This window comes from Aulonocara stuartgranti (genome assembly GCF_965226115.1).
Source record: "Aulonocara stuartgranti genome assembly, chromosome: 19".
Classification (NCBI taxonomy): Eukaryota; Metazoa; Chordata; class Actinopteri; order Cichliformes; family Cichlidae; genus Aulonocara; species Aulonocara stuartgranti.
Genome location: NC_138955.1, coordinates 5,206,989 through 5,228,537, shown reverse-complemented (window position 1 = coordinate 5,228,537; position 21,549 = coordinate 5,206,989). Strand labels below are relative to the sequence as shown.

The 21,549-nt window shown below is 40.9% G+C and overlaps 2 protein-coding genes across 4 annotated transcripts; one reads left to right on the top strand and one right to left on the bottom strand.

Annotated features, from left to right (window-relative positions):
- Positions 1-645: 645 nt before the first annotated feature.
- cga (glycoprotein hormones, alpha polypeptide) lies at positions 646-1,770 on the bottom strand (the record flags this gene model as incomplete). The annotated part of the gene is made up of 4 exons (XM_082516995.1): positions 1,767-1,770; positions 1,566-1,677; positions 1,147-1,331; positions 646-720 (listed from the first exon to the last, which is right to left on the bottom strand). Exons 1-4 carry the CDS (start codon positions 1,767-1,769, stop codon positions 646-648), a joined length of 375 nt encoding a protein of 124 aa, XP_082373121.1. The 5' UTR covers position 1,770.
- Positions 1,771-12,492: 10,722 nt separating this feature from the next.
- On the top strand, positions 12,493-21,493 carry LOC309695437 (heterogeneous nuclear ribonucleoprotein Q). 3 transcript variants are annotated; one of them, XM_082516088.1, is made up of 12 exons: positions 12,493-12,634; positions 14,417-14,573; positions 15,523-15,641; positions 15,908-16,015; positions 16,176-16,289; positions 16,571-16,747; positions 16,999-17,134; positions 17,520-17,725; positions 17,865-18,014; positions 18,117-18,238; positions 18,380-18,702; positions 19,167-21,493. In XM_082516088.1, the coding sequence occupies exons 2-12, from the start codon at positions 14,429-14,431 to the stop codon at positions 19,190-19,192; spliced, it is 1,626 nt and encodes a 541-aa protein (XP_082372214.1). In that variant the 5' UTR covers positions 12,493-12,634; positions 14,417-14,428; the 3' UTR covers positions 19,193-21,493. The 3 variants fall into 3 exon arrangements, with proteins under 3 accessions (XP_082372214.1, XP_082372213.1, XP_082372215.1); XM_082516087.1 differs by having other exon boundaries at positions 12,494-12,634; positions 19,164-21,493; XM_082516089.1 differs by lacking the exon at positions 14,417-14,573 and having other exon boundaries at positions 12,494-12,634; positions 19,164-21,493.
- The last annotated feature ends 56 nt before the right edge of the window (positions 21,494-21,549 follow it).

Genomic DNA, 21,549 nt, shown 5'->3' with positions numbered 1-21,549 from the left:
TCGAAGTTACGGTACATCACCACCCATCCTAATAGCTCTCTTTAAATGAACGTTTAGTATTAAAAATGACATCTTTATTAGGTGTCTGAGCTCATCCAAGTGTCATCAAACTGAAGTGGTTAAATCATCACTCTAATGACTTCTATCTTTCCTACGCTGACTTAAAATTCAGCTATATTTCTATAATTTATTTGCCATTAAAGCACATTTTGGCTGTTAGTTCCTGAAAATGTTCTATTCTGTCGCCTTACTGACATTAGAGTGTCTCAGCCAGAAAGTCAGTTCTCACTTTTTAGTGAGGTGCAGTTTGTGTAAGAATGCACCTTTCTCCAAAGAAACACTCATGAAAACCTCCTTGTAACAAATCATTCTGCATGGATTTAAAAATAAGACTCATTCCTTAATCCAAGCTCTTGTTGCACATTTTAATCGTTTTTCAAATCCACAATTTTTCAAATACAAATAAGGCAAAAAAAAAAAAAAAAAGTAGGTTAAAGAAACATCACAGCCACAGAATTACTGTGAAATATATTCTGGAAACACAAACACATGCATTTTAAAACAGAGTAAAGCGTGTGCATATTAAAAGAAACACAACATGTTTGCCAAGCCGAAGGATGCAGAGTGGTCCCCAGTCCCCATCTGTCATATCTTATGAAAGTAACAGGTGCTGCAATGGCAGTCTGTGTGGTTTCTCACCGAAATGCCAGCTATCAGGATCTGCAAAAGGAACAGATGATTAAGGAGGGGGGAAAAGGGTGAACATTAACACAAAAATGGCATAACACTAAACCGTTCTGTCATGGTATTTTGCTCTATAGTCTGTAGTAGTGTTTTAAACTGAAATAAAAACCATATGAGAAGCTTATGTGCATTTTTTTCCAATAATAATAATAATAATAATAATAATAATAACCCTTTAAAAGTTATATAAGATCCCCTAAAATAAAAAGAAATGAATAACACAATCATTCACTCAGAAAAAGTGCTTACATGTAATACACATCCTAACTATTCGATAGCATCCAACTCCAAGATTTGTTTTGCTAAAATCTTACTGACACCAACATAAATTAGGCTAAAAAGTCACAAATTCATAGAAAAGTTAAATAGCTGCCTGACATTGTCATGTGTTTGTGCCTCTACCTCGTGGCTGTGCCTTGCGACGCAGCACGTCGCCTCTGAGGTGATGTTTTTTGGGATATTCATTGTCTTCATGGCTCTGAGAGGTGTCGGGTACGCTCTGGAGAAGCAGCAGCCCATGCACTGGTAAACCGGACGTTCCCTTGAGAAAAGATTGTTCTTTCTCAACGTGCATTCTTCACAGCCCACTAGAGAGGGTGGTTTAGAAAAGGGAACCATTGCTAAAAAACCCAAACTGCACGGTTTGCAATATTGTGCCAGCATTTGAACACTGAGATTAAAAACACAATCTCTGTGATAAGAAATTTAGAACAGAACATTGTGACTTTCATAAGACTCAGATCATTTACATTTAATTTCAAGTCCAATTATAAAACACTGGATGAACTTAAAATAGTATTTACATCATAAACAATTCTTACTGTTTGATAAGTCAATGTTGGGATAGGAATCAGCTATGTAAAGAAGAAAAGACAACAGCAGAAGGGACAGTCCAGGTGACTTCAGTGAGCCCATGGCGGTTGTAGCAATTATCTAAAAATATAGAAACAAATACAGAGAAAGTGGTAAATGCAAATAAAGAACTATAAAGTTAAAGCATAAGTATAGAGACAGAGTATTACCATGTTGAGAGAAAGTGTCCCCTTCACTGTGCCTCTGTACAGAACTTACTTGTAGTGAGAACTTCTAGTCTAATCCATCCCATTATATAGCCCACACATTTTCCTAGCAATTTCCTGGATTAAGTGAAGCTTACCAACCTTATCAATGATCTCTGTGACCCAGTGGAAACTCAAAACATACTTCATTATCATCCTTCCATTCTGACGACGGTGGTTACATTTAATCCCCGGATTTATGTTACTAGGTAACTGAGGGGTGAGCAAAAAGGGGGGAATTAATTAGAGATTTATCTTAGGCATTTCGGTTTAGTGGACAAAGGTCATTTTTAAGGCTAATGTGCATAAAACTGTTTTCGTGACTTTTTAGAATTCTGAGGTGTGTAAAAAGGGCCGATGCTGAAATACACAATTTATTAAAGTGATGTCATCAAACTAAATGTTGCTGCCTTTTCTTAACCGCTCTCGGTTCCACGGGGACTAACACGAATAGATGCAAACGTCTAAGAACAGCAGCTGAGAACAACAAAAGACCTGCTCCGGTGGTCTCTGATTTACCTTTCTTTGAGCCACGATTTTGCTTTTACATTGAACGAGTCAATGGTTTTGTTTGCGGTGATAAAAAAAATCCACATGTGTGGATGTTTAACTGTAAAACAGGATGTTTTTCATTTTGCATCAAGTGCTCTCATTATGGGTACTTGTTTACTGCTAGAGTTTAAAGTCATTTGACTCACTAAATGTAACTCCAAAATACTAAGTCAAAAATGGTTGCACAAACAGTCATCACTAAGACCCGCGTCAGATGTTATCAGTCCATACAGTGGGTGTTATTAGCAGAAATCAGTCCTATTTTATGCCATTAATTTAATACTTTGGCACTAGTTAGAACTTATTCCATCTCTTCAAGTATGATCTCACATGAAAAATTCATACTGGATTCTGTATTACTGACAAGAAAGCATCTGGTTAGCTTATAACATTACATCAATACTGTATATACATTTTTTTAGAGCATGTATAGAGCTGTTAAAAACTCGTTGTCCCCTCACACTCACAAGATCATCAAAGAAATGTTGACATTAGACAAAGACCATTCATTTACCCTAATACACGATATTATGTTTTAAAGACTGCATTTTGTATTTAGGTTATCTTTGACTAATATTCAGATTTGTAAAAATGTATCCGATGTTCAGAAACATGTAAGCGTGAGAAATATACAAAGAAAAAAAAAGAAAGCAGGAAATACTTTTTTCACAGCACTTTGACTCATTTTAACACTGTGGCTTTCTGTAAAAACTGAGATGTAAGATGTGAAATAGTTCAGTCGAGCATTTTTGTCTTCCTCTTTTCACCTTATGCTGTGTTAAACTAACTCCAATACATCTTATTTCACGGGCAGACATCAATTTTCATGTACATTTTCAGCACTTCTAAAAATAATGCATGTCTTCCTCTGTAAAACTCACTCACTTCCTATTGTGAACTTTTAAACAGGCATTACAGAAATAAACCTAAAAAGATTTCATCTGTTTCTCAGTAGAGAAACATTTTTTTTTAAAGAAAGGATTAGAATTAATTTAGATAAAAGAAGCTATGAATTAATGAGCTGGTGTTTGATGGTTGTTAGGGGGGATCCATGTCTCCACCTCTAACATCTAAAATGTCAAGGATGAATATGAATGTATTTTGGATTTTGGTTGTGTGTTTACATAAGAACCCATCCCTCGTGTCCTTGGTTGTGCTGGTGATAAATCCTTGGCTTAAGTGTAGAAGACAAGATGTTCAGTGGCCCGAAATGTTAAGAGATTATTTTTTTTGCCATATGCCAGATCAGTCGTTGTAGCATGAAATGTAACTGCGTTATAAATCTAACATTCATAATAAAGTAATTATGCTAAAAAGTATTTGACTGTATGCTGTTGCTTTGCATAGCTGGAAGGCAAATCCAATTTCAATCAAATCAAAATATAATGGCCACATTAGCGCTGCTATCTGAGAAGGCCTTTCATTGAAACTGTTAATTTTAACCATAAAAAAAGAATAATACTACATCTCTTTGACTGCTTTTATTCATTTATTTATTTATTTTTTACCCTTTCATGCTTTTTTCTGGGTTACTTACGTAACACCATATTTGGCTATTTGCAGCAGTGTCTAAAATAACTGCTTCAAATCATCACTGATGAGTGAGTTCGTGTAATGAAGCCGAGCTGAATAAGTATGTCAAAGGAAGTGGAGATGTTATGAGATGTTTACAGTAACTGACAGTTCAGAGGAGGGGTGCTGCATATTAAAGGGATTTAACTGAAAGTTCACTGAAAACAACAGTCAGTGATAGAAACACTCATCTTTCTCACTAATCTGTTTCACAGTCTTCTGCTTTTTATACTCAAGTATTATGTTACATTTCTGCAGATTCACTTGAAAGCCTCAAACTACTACCTTGTCCACAATCATCTCATTCCACTGTCAAAATGAGGACAAGGATCAAAAGTTGTAGTATACATAGTTACGTGCCATGAGAATACTCTTTAGTTGGTTAGATGTTGATGATGTAGAAGAAGCGGCTTTTCTCAACCATTGAAATAACTGTCATCATCACTTGTGTTTTTCAGGACATATGGTTTTTCAGGACTTTGTTGTTGTGAAACTGGCCAGTGCATTTCTTCTATGTAAATCATTTTTTCTTCTTCTTTTTTTTTTATCTCACATGTAAGCTATAAAGTACAAATTCAACACTTTGAATAAACTACAGTTATTATGTCTGCTTTGTTTGTCATGAAATAATAGGGGAATCGATTTGCCTATGAAACAACTTGTCAGTTAATTTAAAAAAAAATTGAAGAAGATGGATAAAAATGGCTGCCATTTCTATATATTTAATGCTAAATTTAACAAACAAAAACCCCTTGTTCATAAGTCTGCTATAACATTGTTGTTTGATTTAAAATCTGCTGTGGTAGTGAAGAGAGGCAAAAGAACAACTGTTGATAAGGATGTAGAAGAGATACGATGTATTCTTAGTTACCAAGGTAACTGCAATATTTAGTGATAACAAATTTCTATTAAATCTTGAACTAACCAAGCAGACTGGAAAATGTGTTGTATAACATGAAGTAAAGCTGATTGGACACAGTGGTCGTAGCACAATCTTACATTTTCAATTCATTGGGTTAAGACTATTTACATCATTTAGCTTTTTCGAACGGGGATATTGACATCCTGGAAAAGATTACTCTGATTAGAATTGGAATGCTTTGTAACAGGATAGAAGTGATCACTCAAATCAAGTTTGGAATCATTTCTAGGGAACCTTTCCACTGTGGGGACAAGTGGATACAAACCATTACAGCAAAAATTTCCACCACAGCATAACAGAGCCACTAGATCCACTCAATAGTTCAAGTTTTTCCTGGACAATTTTGGCACCAGTATTCCACAGCATGTTGCAGGAAATCGAGGAAAAGGGCAGACTACCACCAAATATGAATTCTGCCAACATTAGTCTCCTGCTAAAACCAGGCAAAGACCCTTTATTTCCCTCAAGCTATCGTCCAATTTCTCTTTTAAATGTAGACCTTAAAATAATCTGCAAAGCTCTCTCAAAGAGATTAGAGAAAATGACCCCCCTCTTAATTCATCCTGACCAAACTGGTTTCATAAAAGGTCGGCACTCCTCAACAAACACTCGTAGATTACTTAATTTAATAGACTACTCATACGATAAAAACATCGAAACCATAATATTATCTCTAGATGCAGAAAAAGCATTTGACAGAGTTAATTGGAAATTTTTATTCGCAACTTTACACAAATTTGGTTTTGGAAACTCTTTCATAAACTGGATAAGAATATTATACAATTCCCCAACGGCTCGTATCAGAACAAATGACCAGACATCCTCCAGCTTCTGTCTCCTGAGGGGCACCAGACAGGGATGCCCACTCTCCCCTTCACTTTTTGCAATTTTTATCGAACCTCTAGCAGCAGCATTTAGACAGGCTACAACAATTAAGGGCATAAAATGTAAGAACATAGAACATAAAATCAGTCTCTATGCGGATGATGTGTTGCTTTTTCTGCAAAACACACAAACCAACCTCTCTGAGGTAATTACTTTAATAAACTGGTTTTCAAGAGTTTCAGATTATTCAATTAACTGGCCAAAATCTACAGTTCTCCCCATTAACTGCTCCTTCCATAATTCTTCCTCTGCCCCACTGCAATCCGGAAATATTAAATATTTAGGTATTAATGTCTCTCCTAAGCTTTCAGACTTAACTAAACTAAACCACATCCCACTTCTAAAGAAAGTAGAAGGCGATCTGACTAGATGGAAATCTTTACCCATATCACTCATGGGAAGGGTCGCCACTATAAAAATGATGATCTTGCCAAAAATAAATTACTTATTTTTGATGATCCCTAACAAACCATCACAAGATTGGTTCAGATCTCTGGATTCATATATTTCCAAATTCCTTTGGAAAGATAAATCCCCGCGTATCAGCTTAAAAACGCTACAAAGAACCAAGGATAGAGGAGGATTAGATCTGCCTAATTTTCACCAATACTTCTTAGCCAACAGGCTTCAGTTCATCTCAGAATGGTTAAAACATACTTTCTTAGTTGAGCCCTGGCTAGATGTTGAACAGGCACTATGCAAGGATCTAGAGATTTCAGACCTACCATTTATTAGCTCAAACATCAAAAGACATGAATGCTTTAAAAGTATCAACATCAGCTTTTCTCTAACAGCATGGTGGGAGTTTCTAAAAATAACGGAGTCTTCATTAATCCCATGCAAACGTACACCTATCTGGAATAACCCTGACATATTACAAAACAATAATATGATTAATTTCCCAGAATGGAGTTGTAAAGGAATTAAATACTTAGAACATATATTAGAGGGAACAGAATTTATTCCATTTGACAGACTAGTTGAACAATATGGGATCAACAAGACAAGGTTTTTAGAATATCAACAAATTAAATCCATAGTAAAAAAGAAATTTAACCTCAGTCAAGTTGAATTACAAACACCACTAAGTGCGGCACATTTTCTTACTCTTAAATCCCCCAAATTATTATCTAAAATATACAGAACACTTTCTAAATTAGATGAATCAATATCCCTTCCTACTGCAAAGTGGGAAGCAGATTTATCAGTCAACCTAGACCAAAACTTCTGGTCTCAGATTTGCTTAAAAACTTTTAAATTAATTAAAAATCCCAGTCTGCAATTAATACAATACAAAATACTTCATAGAGTGCACTATACAGGTCATCGGATGTTCAAGATGGGCTTTACATCTTCCAACAACTGCTCACACTGTCAAGGCAATACACCAGACAATTACATCCACGCTCTTTGGTTCTGTCCACCAGTGCAAAAGTTTTGGCGCGAGATATGTGAAGACTTATCAAAATGTCTGAAATGTAACATTCCAACTTCCCCCTTAGTGTGTCTACTGGGCAGCTTAGATAATGTCACTTCAGAAAAGAATATAGCCCATATGATCTTCACTGCCCTATGCATAGCCAAGAAAACAGTCCTCATGAACTGGAAAAATAAAAATAATCTTAATTCTAACCAATATAGAAATTATCTATTAGATTACATTAGTCTTGATACAGCCTCTGCCACCACATTAGATCAATTGCTCTGGGCCCCTTTTATCAGCTCCATCACCTAGTGGGGGTGGGGGGTCATAGTTTGGTCCCGCCTTCACTGTTGTGATTGGTGAGGGGGTAGGGACAGGCTTAGGGCGTCGGGGGGTTCCCCGGAGGCATCTTCCTTGGGGGGCTCAACCCGGGGTAGCGGTCACGTCCGGTTGGGGGCTCTGTTGGCTCTCAGGTGACTGTTTCCTCGCGGCTGCGTGCAGCGGGGCTAGGGGAGGGTCTGTGCTGACGGACGTGGGTTACTGACCTGGCAACCTGGCTGCCCCTGGGTGGGTCCGGGATGGGCGTGAGGTTCTGGGGGCGCTCCGTCTCTGGGCTGGGGCCCGGGCCGGGCCTCGGGGGCTTGGGTCCTGGTTGGTGTGTTGCCGGGGTTGTGGGCGGGTGGGTGCATGGGGGCCCGGCCCTGGAGCAGGGTGCCTCCGGTGCGTCGAGCCGCCTGGGGGGCTCTTCAACTGGTGGGGGGGATGGTCACATCTTGCAGGAGCTTTCTTCTCTTCAGGAACTCTCTGCAGGAGGGGGAGATACAGGAGAGGTGGAGGAAGATCTCAGCCTGGGCGTTTACCGTCTTATGTAGTCTGGAAGATGTGTGGATGGTGGGGTGGGTGCAGTTTTCTCTGTGGTGGGGTTGGGTGGACTGTCCAGGGCTCTGTGGAGCCGGGGGGCGCTACTGCACTGGGCCCCGGTCTGATGGGCCTGGGCCCCCCTTCCCTGGCGGGTCGCGGAGGGTGGGAGTGCCTACTGGGGTCAGCGGGGGAGCTGGCCCCAGGGAGGGGTTACCTGCCCCTCCCTTCCTTCCCTCCCCATCTCCAGCTGCCTCCCTCTTCCCGCTCCTCCACAACCACCCACACATGCAGGGCCTTGGAGTAGGGGTATGTCACCAGGGTGCAGAGGAGGCTACCCCCCCCCCCCCCCCCCCCCCTGTCCCCTTCTGGCTGCCTCTGCCTCAATTTTATCCCACAACTTAGACATTCACATTATTCACACTCTCATTACACATACATATAGGATCTTGGGGGTGGGCACAATCACGGAGTCCAAATTACCATCAGGGTGTATACCTCACCCCTGACGTCGTTGCCCACCTCTCAATTTTAAATACACTTAGTCATTGAGGGCTAGCAGGAGGGACTATGCACTTACCTGCTGCTCCTTGGCAGGTAGCTCCATGCCCTCCTGGGTTTTAATTGCACCTTAGAACACATATGCATCAACACTACAATGAGCGGGTGGAGGGAGGTTTGGAGTCTTCTCCCACCCCCATTCTCTGCGGCCTGCTGGAGCGGGAGGGCTAGTAGGAGGAGTTGGCCGTCCGACTGCGGTCTGGGGTGTGGGGCCTCCCTGCTGCTGCGGAGTCGGGGTGGTCTGCCTCTCCCCACCGCAGGGAAAAGGGTAACACCACCTGGGTCTGGGTGCAATTCCCCCCTCCAGGGGCAAGGGTACCTAGACCCGGTTTGTAGAGTACGCTTGGGGAGTGTGATTGTGTGTACAGCGTCTCTTTATGTCTGTCTCCACGTTGGTTGAGTGTGGAGTGAGTGCATATGAGAGCATGAGGGTGGGAATGGATGTTTGTGTCTGTGTGTGCCTGTATGTCTGTGTCTATATGTCAGGTTGGGTATCAGACGCCACCTCTCTGGGGACACCTCAGGCCCTCCAAGGTTTGGAGGCCTATCTCCACCCACCACCACTTCCCCTGCCGGTGGCGGACTCCCTCAGGTGTCGGTGTGTTGGTGGTTCTTTGTGTCTGGGGGTGGGCGTCCGGGTACACACCGGCTCACTCCTTGGCGGCCGCTTGTCGGGGCCTGGGGCTCGCTCGGGCCCCTTTGGAGGTGGGGTGCCCCCGGCCTCTCGGCCTGGGGCTCGGTCACTCAGGCACAGCTGGGGGCCGACGGAGCTCACGGGCGCGTCACTGCAACTCCCCCTGACTTCTGCTCCGCGGCTGCTGGGCGAGCCCTCATCTGGGACTCTCCTCAGCTCTTACTGGAACAGTGGCGCGGCTGCCCCTCTGTTGGTCTTCCATGGTCTCTTGTGTTCTGGGGGCCTCTGGATGTCTGGAGTTTTGATCTCCTCCATACCCGCTTCACACCCTGGAGGACGGGGCTGTGGCCCCCCCACACTCCCTAGCAGATCATTACATGGAGAAACCTTTGGAATGCAAGCATGCTGATCCACACAGGTATGCACACATGGGTATTCACAGACGTGGACTAAAGCTTTCTTGGCTGCTGCCTCAAAGCACACTGTGCGCTGTCTATCTTGCGTGCTGCACAATATCGTTTATTATTTAGTAAATATTGATATCTATGACTAGCTAGTTTATTGTGATGGTGCTTTGTTTTCTCTATTATTATGTTGCTCTTTGTTGTTTGCTGTCTCCTCTGTTTGTTTTTTTTTTTGTTTGTTTGTTTGTTTGTTTTTTTTTTCTCCATACAGGTGACCCAGGAGTTCTTTTTTTTTTCTCTCTCTTCCCCCCTTCTCACCGTCTCTTCTCCCCTTTGGTTTTCTTTCTTTCTCTCCCCCTCTTTCTCTCATTCATTCCCCCTGTCCTATTTATTTAAAAAAAAAAAAAAAAAAAAAGACAAAGGATGAACTGAAGCTCTGCCATCACGTAATGTCGCATACTGCTGTTTCTGATGTCATTTAAAAAGAAAAAAAAAAAAAAAAAAAAAAAAGTTTTTCCTTTATTTTATATATGAGAACATGAAAATGAGCTCCAGCATGCAAGAAATATCAGATCAAATATTATTTCTCATTCCTCGGACTCCAGAATCAACTTTCTGGGATTTCCTTACCTGGATGATTGAGCATCCATCAATAGCATCCAACACAGAAATGTGTTTCTGATCCCCTGTGAGTGAGAATGATGGGGGGCCAAAAAATTACATTCCTCTTTCTGTGTGCTGTTAATTGATGTTCGTAGGGGACTTTCAGTTACACTTTTAGGTACAAAGATCCCTTTTGATGCTACTGTGCATCTACTCAAGTCAGTCGGTTAGGGATGTGTTAGAACAGGAGATTCACAAAACTGCAAGGAACAGAAATTTTGCTGAGTTCCTCAGAAGGGAGATTAAAAGAGACACATGGCAGCATGAGAAATATCCCTAGTGCCTGTGTCTATTTGAATATGCCTGAGCATGTGTATTACTAAAAAAATATTAACAAATATAAACCACAACAATAACATAAAAACTATCACTACATCAATTACATATTAATTACTACTGATCAGAGTGCTTGGAGTCATTAAGATATTTATCTTTATAGAGAAATGCTATGTTGCTGTTATAGTTCGGCCTGTGGATCTGTGACCTATTCTGGTTGTACTCCACCTTTAAACTTTTGTCATAGGCAATAGTCTCCAGTTCTCCCATGACTGGTTTTTGGGTGGATGTTACAGCTCTGTGGTGCTGGCTTTAGACATCTACACATTTTTTAATGCCAAAATAAAAAAAATTTATAGCTCAAGGAGAAATTCAAGAGAAAAAGTTTTGTTTGTCTAACTTATTAATGAGCTCTTTGTGTGTGTAGCTCTTGAAACAACAGTTTTTGAATTATGCTTTAAACTACATTTGTGACCTGTTTTGGGCATTAGTAGTGAGCTTTTTACTATTCCACAAATTCAAAGTGGACATAAACCTAACCTGTTGACTTCTCTGGGGTACATCGATTGCAGTATGCGAAATAAAAACTGCGCATATTGCAAAAATGCTAAGGTAGCCTATCTATAGGTTTTTAGGACTGTATCCCCTCTCTTGTCCCTGCGGGCGGTCTGTATCCTTCAACCTCGGGTCCTACCGGAGGCCTGGGAGCTTGAGGGTCTTGCGCAGTATCTTTGCCGTTCCTGAGACTGCGCTTTTCTGAACAGAGATGTGCTTAGTAATTATCGGCGGTATGGTTTTTTTTTGTGTGTCTTGCTTTGTCTTAATTGCCTACAACTGTGTCTGATTCCCTGAGGTGTTTCCCCAAGGTGTACTGAACAGATAGTCCAAGACTTTGTTATATTATCCGTGTAAGTTCTCGTGGATTTTGAGTTCTGCGCTTTTTTCCAATGTGGACTTTGCCTTGACTTACAATCCAATAAACACATTTTTGGGCTTAATTTCTGTATTTGGGTCCTTCACTTCACAACCCATGACAGAAAATGCTTTTTTTTTGTGCAGCCACAAACTTTTATTTCTTCAACCTTGAAGTGTTCCAGCCTCATAAACGCTCTGTGCGTCAGCAATTACTTAAGTTATATTAAAGCTCAACACTGAAATAAATGCCTTTCGGATCATAATGGTAAATTGTTAGCAGAATCCCAAATTTATAAGTAAAACAGTGCCGAACTTGATTTTTCTGCAACACCAATGCACGCAAGAGTAGTGCTTTATTAGTAAAGGCTTTAGTACGAGTTTATATAGGCTATCAACTTTGATCTGTGACTTTTCCTCTTTTTACATATGTCGTTTGTCACTTTTATGCGCATTACTGCTCAGTAAATATTACGATGCAACTTTGCATGGATAAAGAAGAGTGCAGCCTCATAACTCACAGTTTTGTTTTGTTTTTTTGCAACATATAGTCATATTGTTTCGGTATATATACGTTGGATCTCAACTAGCCTACACAGTCTCTTTATTGTGTTTACGAAATGGGCAAGTGCTATATCTACGAGAAGACTGACACAGTGTGGTGAAAAGTGGGACATACTTACCAGATTTCACCGTCATTTTACACTCATTATTAATGCTATTATCACTGGGTTGACAGTACATTATTAGTTAAGTAGTCTAAAAACAACACATATGTTTAATTTGTGTAATTCCTTGTTTCGTGATTTACTTTCGTGTTTAAATTTGATGTCTGTTTGTGCCACCCTTTTGTTTTTTTGTTCACTTGCACCATCAATAAACGATTCCGACGCGGTGAAACGACTGCTCTTTTGGAGTTATGACGGATGCTGCAGATGACCTGCTGCTCTACTGTAAAATGCATACAAGGCAAGCCCGTGCAGGGATGTCCAAGAAACCCCATCGACGAGACAAAACTCGAGGCGTGAACGTGGCAGCCATTTTACATCATCAAGAGTGAATGACTGAAGCCGGACCAGTGCCGGGAGTTTTACACTTTTCTCTCTTTTTCAGTATCACATTTATCTTCCTAAATAATCAGCACCATACACGTTGGTGTGCCAGCGGCAGGTAGGGCGAATGCTTGTAATTGATAACGTTATTGTTGCTTAATTGAGTGCTAAAAAAGTGTGAATCGCGCGGTGCTGTTTCAAACAATGTGGAAACTGGTGGTGGTTGGGAACGAGTTCTCCAGACCGGCTTTTTGAAAATGGACTCTTCCTATGTGGCGGCACGTTGACAGACCACGCATTTAGCAGGCTAATCCTCTAGCTTCCAAGGCCACGTTGGATCTAATTGTATTTAAAAAGCTATGCTTTGTCAATTGGCTAAGTCCTCATCGACAAATGACGTTGTAACAATGGCCTCACTGAAATTCCGTTCGAATTAGCATGCTAGCATAGGCTAACCCATTTTGACAGATCACGAAAATGACATGCTCATTGTCATTGTATGCTAACAGCACTTAGCTGGCAAAGGCCGGTTATATTGGTAAGAAGTGGCGATCATCCCTTAGTACTTTACTAACACATGTGTGTATTGCATACTTAAAGAATAACTATAGCTGTGTTCATAGTAAATGCACACAAGCGCCTCATGTTATTGTCCCGATTAATGCCCCTAGCTTGATTGCTGAAACATTAGCCATGCAAACTAGCCCGCTCGCTAGTTAGCTTCAACGTGTGCGAGTCGGTCCCTCCCCGCTAAACCTAACCCAAACCTAACATTATGGTAGAAGTTTGAGGGGAGACTGCGGGGGTAATTCATTTCCATAAAACCGATAACGTGAATAGGTTAAAAATTTAAGATCCATTTGTAAATGGGTTTCACTCGTGCATTTGGCGTAGTAGAAAGGTTTTTGCCACGGAGAAAGCACGTGCCTACCGATACGAGATTGATTAGCAGTCAGTATAGCACATCGACTGGACAATATGAGCTTCTGTTAATGTTAGGCCAAAACATAAGATTGCCGTCCACGTTTTCGCTGAGTCTGCCGTTGCCGGATAGACATTGTGACCAGTGAGCAGGTAGATTGCTGCTGTTAGTACCCCAAAATCTATCCACACAAAGGAATGAGAGGCAGTGTTTGGGTTGGTCATTAACACGATTATTGGAGTGTTTGTGTTCAGTGTAACAATAGTTGAAGGTATAAACAAAATGCTAAAGTATGCATAGTTGTTCATTGGTCAGTCACCGGAAACCGGGGTTCACTCTCTCTGATGGAACACGTGTATCAGCTATCTGTCCTGTGCTGAAGTCAGTAGTGAGAAGGTAAGCTAACATGTAATTTAGAGACCGTAGCAGGCAGGAGAAGACTGAGATTCGGGCGTTAGCGCGTAAACTTGGCTCCGTTTGCTCAACTTTTTTTTTTTTTTTTAGCTCAGAACAAACCAGAATGAAAATACTGCCACATGGCCACGAACCTTGTAGTTAAACCTTTTCCCCCTTCTTTTTTTTATTATACATATGTAATATGCAGCTGAGGTGAATTCTTTGGTGAAGTCTTTGGTATGTGCTTGTCCTGAACCCAATGTATTGCACACAGTGTCACACTGCCTAGATCAGGCTTTTGAGCTTCTAGTTCAAGCTGAGTGCTAAGTCAAGATAGTGAAAAGTCTCCAGACTGGGAAGGAGCACATGACCATGATAATTGGTTCGGCACATGTCAGCATCTCCTTTGTTAAAATTGGGTTTTATTAGTATGAAAGTTGCACTCCAGCAAACATTACAATTGGTGAAGTGATTTTTCCCCCAAATGATTTTCCTGACAAGTCTGAGACTTCACACTCTTTTGAGCACATCACAATTGTTGCCCTTGACCCAGGATTAATTTGGCTCATTGCATTTACACAGATTTCTGGAGACATGGCCACAGAACATATTAATGGAAATGGTCCAGAAGAACCAATGGACACCTCTGCAGTTACCCATTCTGAGCACTTCCAGACTTTATTAGAAGCTGGTTTACCACAGAAAGTTGCTGAAAAACTAGATGAAATTTACCTAGCAGGTAAGGCACCATGAATACTCTTGCATATTCAGTATGCAAATTTTTATGTTTAGCAATTTCTTGCATGTATTGTCATTTTATCACATTTTTGAATGGGGGAATTGGGATCCCGAAGCAACTTTTTGTGGTTTCCTACCAAAATGGGTACTGCAGTGCTACAGAATTTTAAATTACACATTACCAGAGTGTGTAAATGATTGCAGCATTTGCATTCCCAACATGGTTGCATGAACACTGGTGTCAGGGCGAATGAATTCTCTCCCTCTCTCTCTCTGGGAGTCTTTTGATGAGCCTATTCAGTATTGCTATTAATTTCTGTGAGGTTTCTCTGCATCCCATAAAATTATAGCAGAGCAGTGACTAAATGGGACACTAGCTACAGCTTAAATAACTGTTGATTTTTAGTAGAAGATCAAATGGGGATGAACTGTAATGACAAATTTTGGGGGGGGGGGTCATTTTAGGACTTGTTTGGTTGGCCACATCTAGAAAAAGTACTGGTCTGGCCTTTTCAGCCAGATGGAACTGAGGCAGAAACAATGGCAGCAGCTGTCTGGTATATGGCTGCCTGGGACAGGTGACGGCCTCTCCATAAAGGAGAATGTAGACTGGCTCATTAGAAATTCCCAGCCACAGTATAGAGGGGCATGAGCATATCGAGTTGCACTGTCACATCTGTTGTGATTAGTTCTGCAAAAATTTGCTGGTTGAGGAGTAAAGTACAGCCCGACTACTGAATACGGCTCTATTAGATTATGCTCGTCCCACTCCTCACTCCTAATTGTACAAGTCATTATTCATTCATTATATTGGTTTCACAAAATAATCCCCGTTTAAATACTTCATTTAGGTCCTTGCACTTTTGTCAATTATGTATCATTTTTGTAATTTTTTTCCCCCCTTATTAGTAGCTCACTATTTGTGTGTGTGTGTGTCGTTCAACCTGCAGGTTTGGTGTCACACAGTGATTTAGATGATCGAGCGATTGAGGCTCTGAAAGAATTCAACGAGGAAGGTGCTCTCCAAGTCCTTTTGCAATTCAAGGACAGCGACCTCTCACATGTTCAGGTATGCATGCGGTGCTGCTGCTGGTGCTATTTACATAATTTTGAATACCTCAATGCAAAGCCACAATCAGAGTGCTAGTGTAATGAAATAACAGTATTATGTTGAAATGTGCAACTACACTATAGGTCTTAATTGTCATTAAGCTTCCTGTTCCTTCTGCCTGCTCATATATATTGAAGGGTAAATTTCATATATTAATATTTGACAGTGAAATTGATAATTTTTTTAGTTACTGTTTGATCCCATTTAAATTGTTTGTCTTTCAGAACAAAAGTGCCTTTCTTTGTGGCGTGATGAAGACGTACAGACAGAGAGAGAAACAAGGGACCAAAGTGTCAGACACCAACAAAGGACCAGATGAAGCCAAAATCAAAGTGAGAACTGATGGTTCATTTAAAAATCACTCTAAAACTGATTTCATGCTTCGTTCGACACTATTGAATAATGAATGTTTTTTGGGCCCAAAAAAATGCAATAATTCTGTCTCTGCTCCACCTCTTTTTCTTTTTTCCCTTATTTTTTTTTAATTGTTAGGCTTTGCTGGAGAGGACTGGCTACACACTTGATGTGACAACAGGACAGAGGAAGTACGGTGGTCCCCCACCAGAGTCTGCCCATTCAGGGGCACAACCCACCATTGGTACCGAGGTATGAAACAATCACTTATCCCTTTATTTAGCCATTTAATATGCTGCACCTTTATATATTAGTGTGTTCTGAGATTAATTGTATGAGGTGCAGTAATTTATTTTATGGTGTCCAAATGATGAAACTATTCACTGCTGTAGTAACTTTGGTTACACTGATAGTTTACCGCTAAGACCTGACTGGATACCATTTACCACAATGTTAGTACCCTTTGTACCACGCATCTTAAATGAGTACTTTGATCTCACGCGCTACACCTCCTTTTCCTGTCAACCTGGCAGATTTTTGTAGGAAAAATCCCCAGAGATCTTTTTGAGGATGAACTGGTTCCACTGTTTGAGAAAGCTGGGCCCATATGGGACTTGCGCCTGATGATGGATCCCCTAAGTGGCCTGAACAGAGGCTATGCCTTTGTCACTTTCTGCACTAAAGAAGCTGCACAGCAGGCTGTCAAATTGGTAGGTCTACTGTAATACTCTAATTATGACCAGAAAACGAGTTATTCTATGGCTTTGTTTTAACAAAGGGGACTTTTCAAATGAAGAATAAAGGAATATATTTATGCAGCATGCATGTGCCTCATGTTTGTCAATGGCGACTAATTATCTTAAAGCATCACCACCAGTTGCAATAAGCTCTCCTAACTAGACTTGACTGTCTCATTTTATTTATATATTTTTTCCTCTTATACTCCTGCGTCTTTTTGCAGTGCAACAACAATGAAATTCGACCAGGAAAACACATTGGAGTGTGCATCTCTGTGGCCAATAATAGACTGTTTGTTGGCTCCATCCCCAAGAGTAAAACGAAAGAGCAGATTGTTGAAGAATTTGCGAAAGTAACAGGTGAGTCAAACTGTTTTTTAACCTTTCCCATCCATTAACCATCTTGGAATGGGTTTCGCTTTGCTTGTATATTTGATTGGATACACCTTGCACATTTGCAGGTGTAGCTTGTCCAGTAGGTATTTTTAAAACTTTTTTTTTTTTGGTCCAAATGATGATCTTATGACTGTACTTGAGTGATTCACATTACTCTGATGGTTTACCGCTAAGATCTGACTGGACACAAACTGCAGAAAACGTCGTTTTTCAAATTTTATTTCTCTAATTTTGATCATTTCATGTTTTGAATCAAGCATTTATGGCTTTAGGTTTATGCTTTCCATAGAACATTTGACTTAACTGCTTCTTTGTCTACACTTCTCTCTCCTGTTTCTTCTCTCTACAGAGGGTCTAAATGATGTCATATTGTACCACCAGCCAGATGACAAGAAAAAGAATCGAGGTTTTTGCTTCCTTGAGTATGAAGATCACAAGACGGCAGCTCAGGCCCGGCGCCGACTAATGAGTGGCAAGGTCAAAGTTTGGGGAAATTTGGTCACAGTGGAGTGGGCTGATCCCATTGAGGACCCAGACCCAGAGGTCATGGCCAAGGTAAGGCACAGGACGAAAAGTCCTCAGCAATGTAACCTTGAGTGTATTTGCACGCACAACCTCTTTCGACTTGTGCATTTGTTTGGATTTGCACTGCATTTCTGCATGGGGAATAAACAAAACATGCTTCTCTACCCAGGTCAAGGTGCTGTTTGTGAGAAACTTGGCGAGCACTGTTACAGAGGAGATACTTGAAAAGACCTTTAGCCAACACGGCAAGCTGGAGCGAGTGAAGAAGTTGAAAGACTACGCCTTCATACACTTTGAGGAACGAGAAAGTGCTGTGAAGGTATGAGGGGAAACTGTCTCAGAATCAGACTGTTTGTACTTAACCCGTTGGGATTTTTGTGTATGAATGGTATTTCACTATTGTCTCGATTTCACGTCATAGGCTTTGACTGATCTTAATGGCAAAGACCTCGAAGGAGAGCACATTGAAATTGTCTTTGCCAAGCCACCTGACCAGAAGAGGAAAGAGCGTAAAGCCCAGAGACAAGCCGCTAAAACACAAATGTAAGCAAGAACTTTGTAATTGCAACTAGGTTTGTGTTGTGTGTAATTAATCCAACAACCTTTTTAGCCAAAACTGTCAAATTTAAAATTATGTTATATGGCATGATGGCTTCCTGATGAGAACTCTGTATCCCCTCTCAGGTATGATGATTACTATTATTACGGTCCCCCCCACATGCCACCACCAACAAGAGGCAGAGGACGAGGCGGTAGAGGAGGTTATTCTTATCCGCCTGATTATTATGGATATGAAGACTATTACGATTACTATGGATATAATTACCACAACTACCGGGGCGGCTACGATGACCCGTACTATGGCTATGAGGACTTCCAAGCATCTGGGAGAGGAAGAGGAGCAAGAGGAGTCCGTGGTGGTGCCAATCAGACCAGGGGCCGTGGTGCTATCACCCCAAGGGGTCGAGTGGGCTTCTCCCAACGAGGAGGCCTTGGAACAATCAGAGGTTAATGACTTTTTCCTGTGTGACCACCCACCCCACCTCCACATTTTTACTTTGTGCTTTTTATTTTCAAATTTAAAAATACATTTAAGCTCGGTTTGCTGTAAGCAAGTATTCTGACATTGGGTCAGAAATTAAAGCACAAAGTTAAGAGCAGTGGCGTGAATGAAACGACTGATGGATAGAAAATGAAAGCAGCTATAGTTGTGAAAAGTTAAGGGCGATTATCTTCAAATGAACTTGGCCATATTCTAAGGCTCCAGTTTTCTGGTGGGATCTTTGAGTCAGCTTGTTTGCCAGCAGAGAGGGTCATTCATAGCATTTTTAAGGCCAGCTGATGCCCACATAAGTGGCAAGACCACTGGTGTGAATGTCGGATGTCTGCTCTAATTGTCTGATTTATGGCAAATGTGTGCAACATTGGTTTCCTGTGCTAATTTCATCTTTCTTTCTTATTGGTCCAGCAGGGAAACGGGGCCGAGGGCGGTCCTGACCTGTCACAGTGGATACTGACTTGATATGTGGGGTTACACCGTAAGCTGCAATGGATGTCGAAACAACAAGCATGAGAAAAAGGTCCAATGATATTCCAGCCTTACAGAAGAAGCATCTCCCCTCCTCTATATTTTAACTCACTTTAGCCCTTTTCAGACATGGGTTAATGCATAACTATAATCTCTTTAGTGGTGTCATTCTGCCAATCAGACATGGGTCACTTTTACATTAATATTCATCATGGCATCATTCAGATATGCCTACGATAATGCATGCAAAAGAATTGTTACTTTATGGCAACAAATTCTGTCAGCATCAACTCAAAATGTAACCACGTTTTTGAACGCTTGCGCTCTCTGCGCTGTTAAGGTTTTCCATGCAGAGTAGGAGATGCATCTCTTATGGATCGTGAAGAAATGTCTTAATATTTGGAAACCAAACAGATAAGAGGGCATAGGGCAAGTTTTGCTCTTGAACACTTTCTTTTGTGAGCCGAGCAGTTTAGAGCAGGGGTGCCCAATCCCGGTCCTCGAGAGCTACCGTCATGCAGCTTTTAGATGCATCCTTGTTCCCACACACCCGAATCAAATGAATGGCTTGTTATCAGGACTTTGCCAAACACGATGGCATGCTGAAGAGGTAATCAAACTATTTGATTCAGCTGTGTTGGAGTAGGGATGCATCTAAAAGCTGCAGGATAGTAGCTCTCGAGGACTGGGATTGGGCAGCCCTGGTTTAGAGCGTCAACATGAACTGTCTATCTTGGGTGTGCCCATCCGTTAATGTTACTGTGTACAGTTCAACCTTATGCTGTGTTTAAAGACTTGTTACTAGGTCCAACCTAGTAAGCTTACCAATGCAACTTTCATGGAAAAGTGACCTGGGTGCTCATGCAAATGAAGCCACCATGTTCAGATTATTGGAGAGTAGTGCATGTCTGAAAAGGGCTCATTTTTTGTTTTTGTTTTGAAGCTGCCACCTTATAAAATGACTGGAGGAGTCTGAATACTTGCCACAGCCTCTTTGCTGAGTCCCTGTTCCTAGACGGGGACCTATGAATTGCCCTTACAATCTACCCCTTCCCTGTCCCTGAACATGCCATTTTAATTTTTTTTTTAAATTAATGACGAAATTGCACTTTTTAAGTTCTTAGGTTTGAAGTGGCTCAAAGGAGCTTGATGCTATTGTATATTTTTGTGCTAATCGGAATTTTTATTGTCGGAATATCCATGTTAATCTTAATTGTTTGATCTGGATGTTTGAAAGAGAACATTTGCAGGGTTTTAGGGTGTACCCACCTGGCATGGATAAGTCAGGCATTCCAGGAAAGTGGTTCTTTTCAGAACTTGTCTTTAAAGGGTTGGTTGACTACCTCAGTACAGAGGACTAAACTACCCGGCCTGTACTGTAAATAGGGAAACTATATCGATGAAAGCAGGGCTTGTTTTCATACAAAATATGCACAAGAGCTGCAGCGCAAAAACGATGTACTTAATGTAATATAGTCATTTTAGCTGCAGCTCTGCAGACTGCAAACAGTCACACCGGGCATGCAAAACAATCTCATATGATGAGTCTGAACAAGCCCTGCTTTTATCTTATTTTGAACTGAATTAGCTGCCTTGCTTATTCAGAGTATGTAGTTACTGGTTGTATAGTTTTTCGGAAAATGTTACTTTTGTAAAGGCTTCAAGATCACGGGCATCCAACTGCCTTTGATTAAAAAAACAATAAAAAAAACAAAACAAAAATAAAGCCCTGCAGTGTCCCTTTTGTGCCACTGTATTCTTCCAGTGGGTTTGTTTTTATATCAATACAACACATTTTCAGACAGCATCGGAATAATGTAAGAGCCTAATCCAATCCTTCCTCTTATAAGATCGTGTTAATCTCGAATGATCCCTCCCCAGTACAGCAACTATGTAGAAGATCTCTGGAGTTAATCTTATTGGATGACTGACTTGCCATATTGCCCAGCCAGTGAGCATGTGTGCCTAACATTAGCTGCTATGATTTGGTGAGGGATCATGGTCTCACAGTGGTAGAAGGGATACTGCAGTGAACGATTTCTACTTCCAGGTATAGCATAAAGGAAACTGCTCTTCAATCCCAGTTTTCTATACAGTTAACTCCCTCAGTAAAATCATAACAACCACCTTTTGAGAAAAAAAAAATGTTAGCAGTTTTAAACTATTGTTGGTGGCCAACAACGTTTTTTGCATTCCTGCAAATAAATTGTTTTATACTGTAAAATGGAGGTGAGTGTAACTTATTTTTGTAATAAAGTTTTTGATTTTTATCTGTGTCTTACTCTTTTGATTAAAACAAAAGCCTTCATGAGGTGCAAGGACTTTA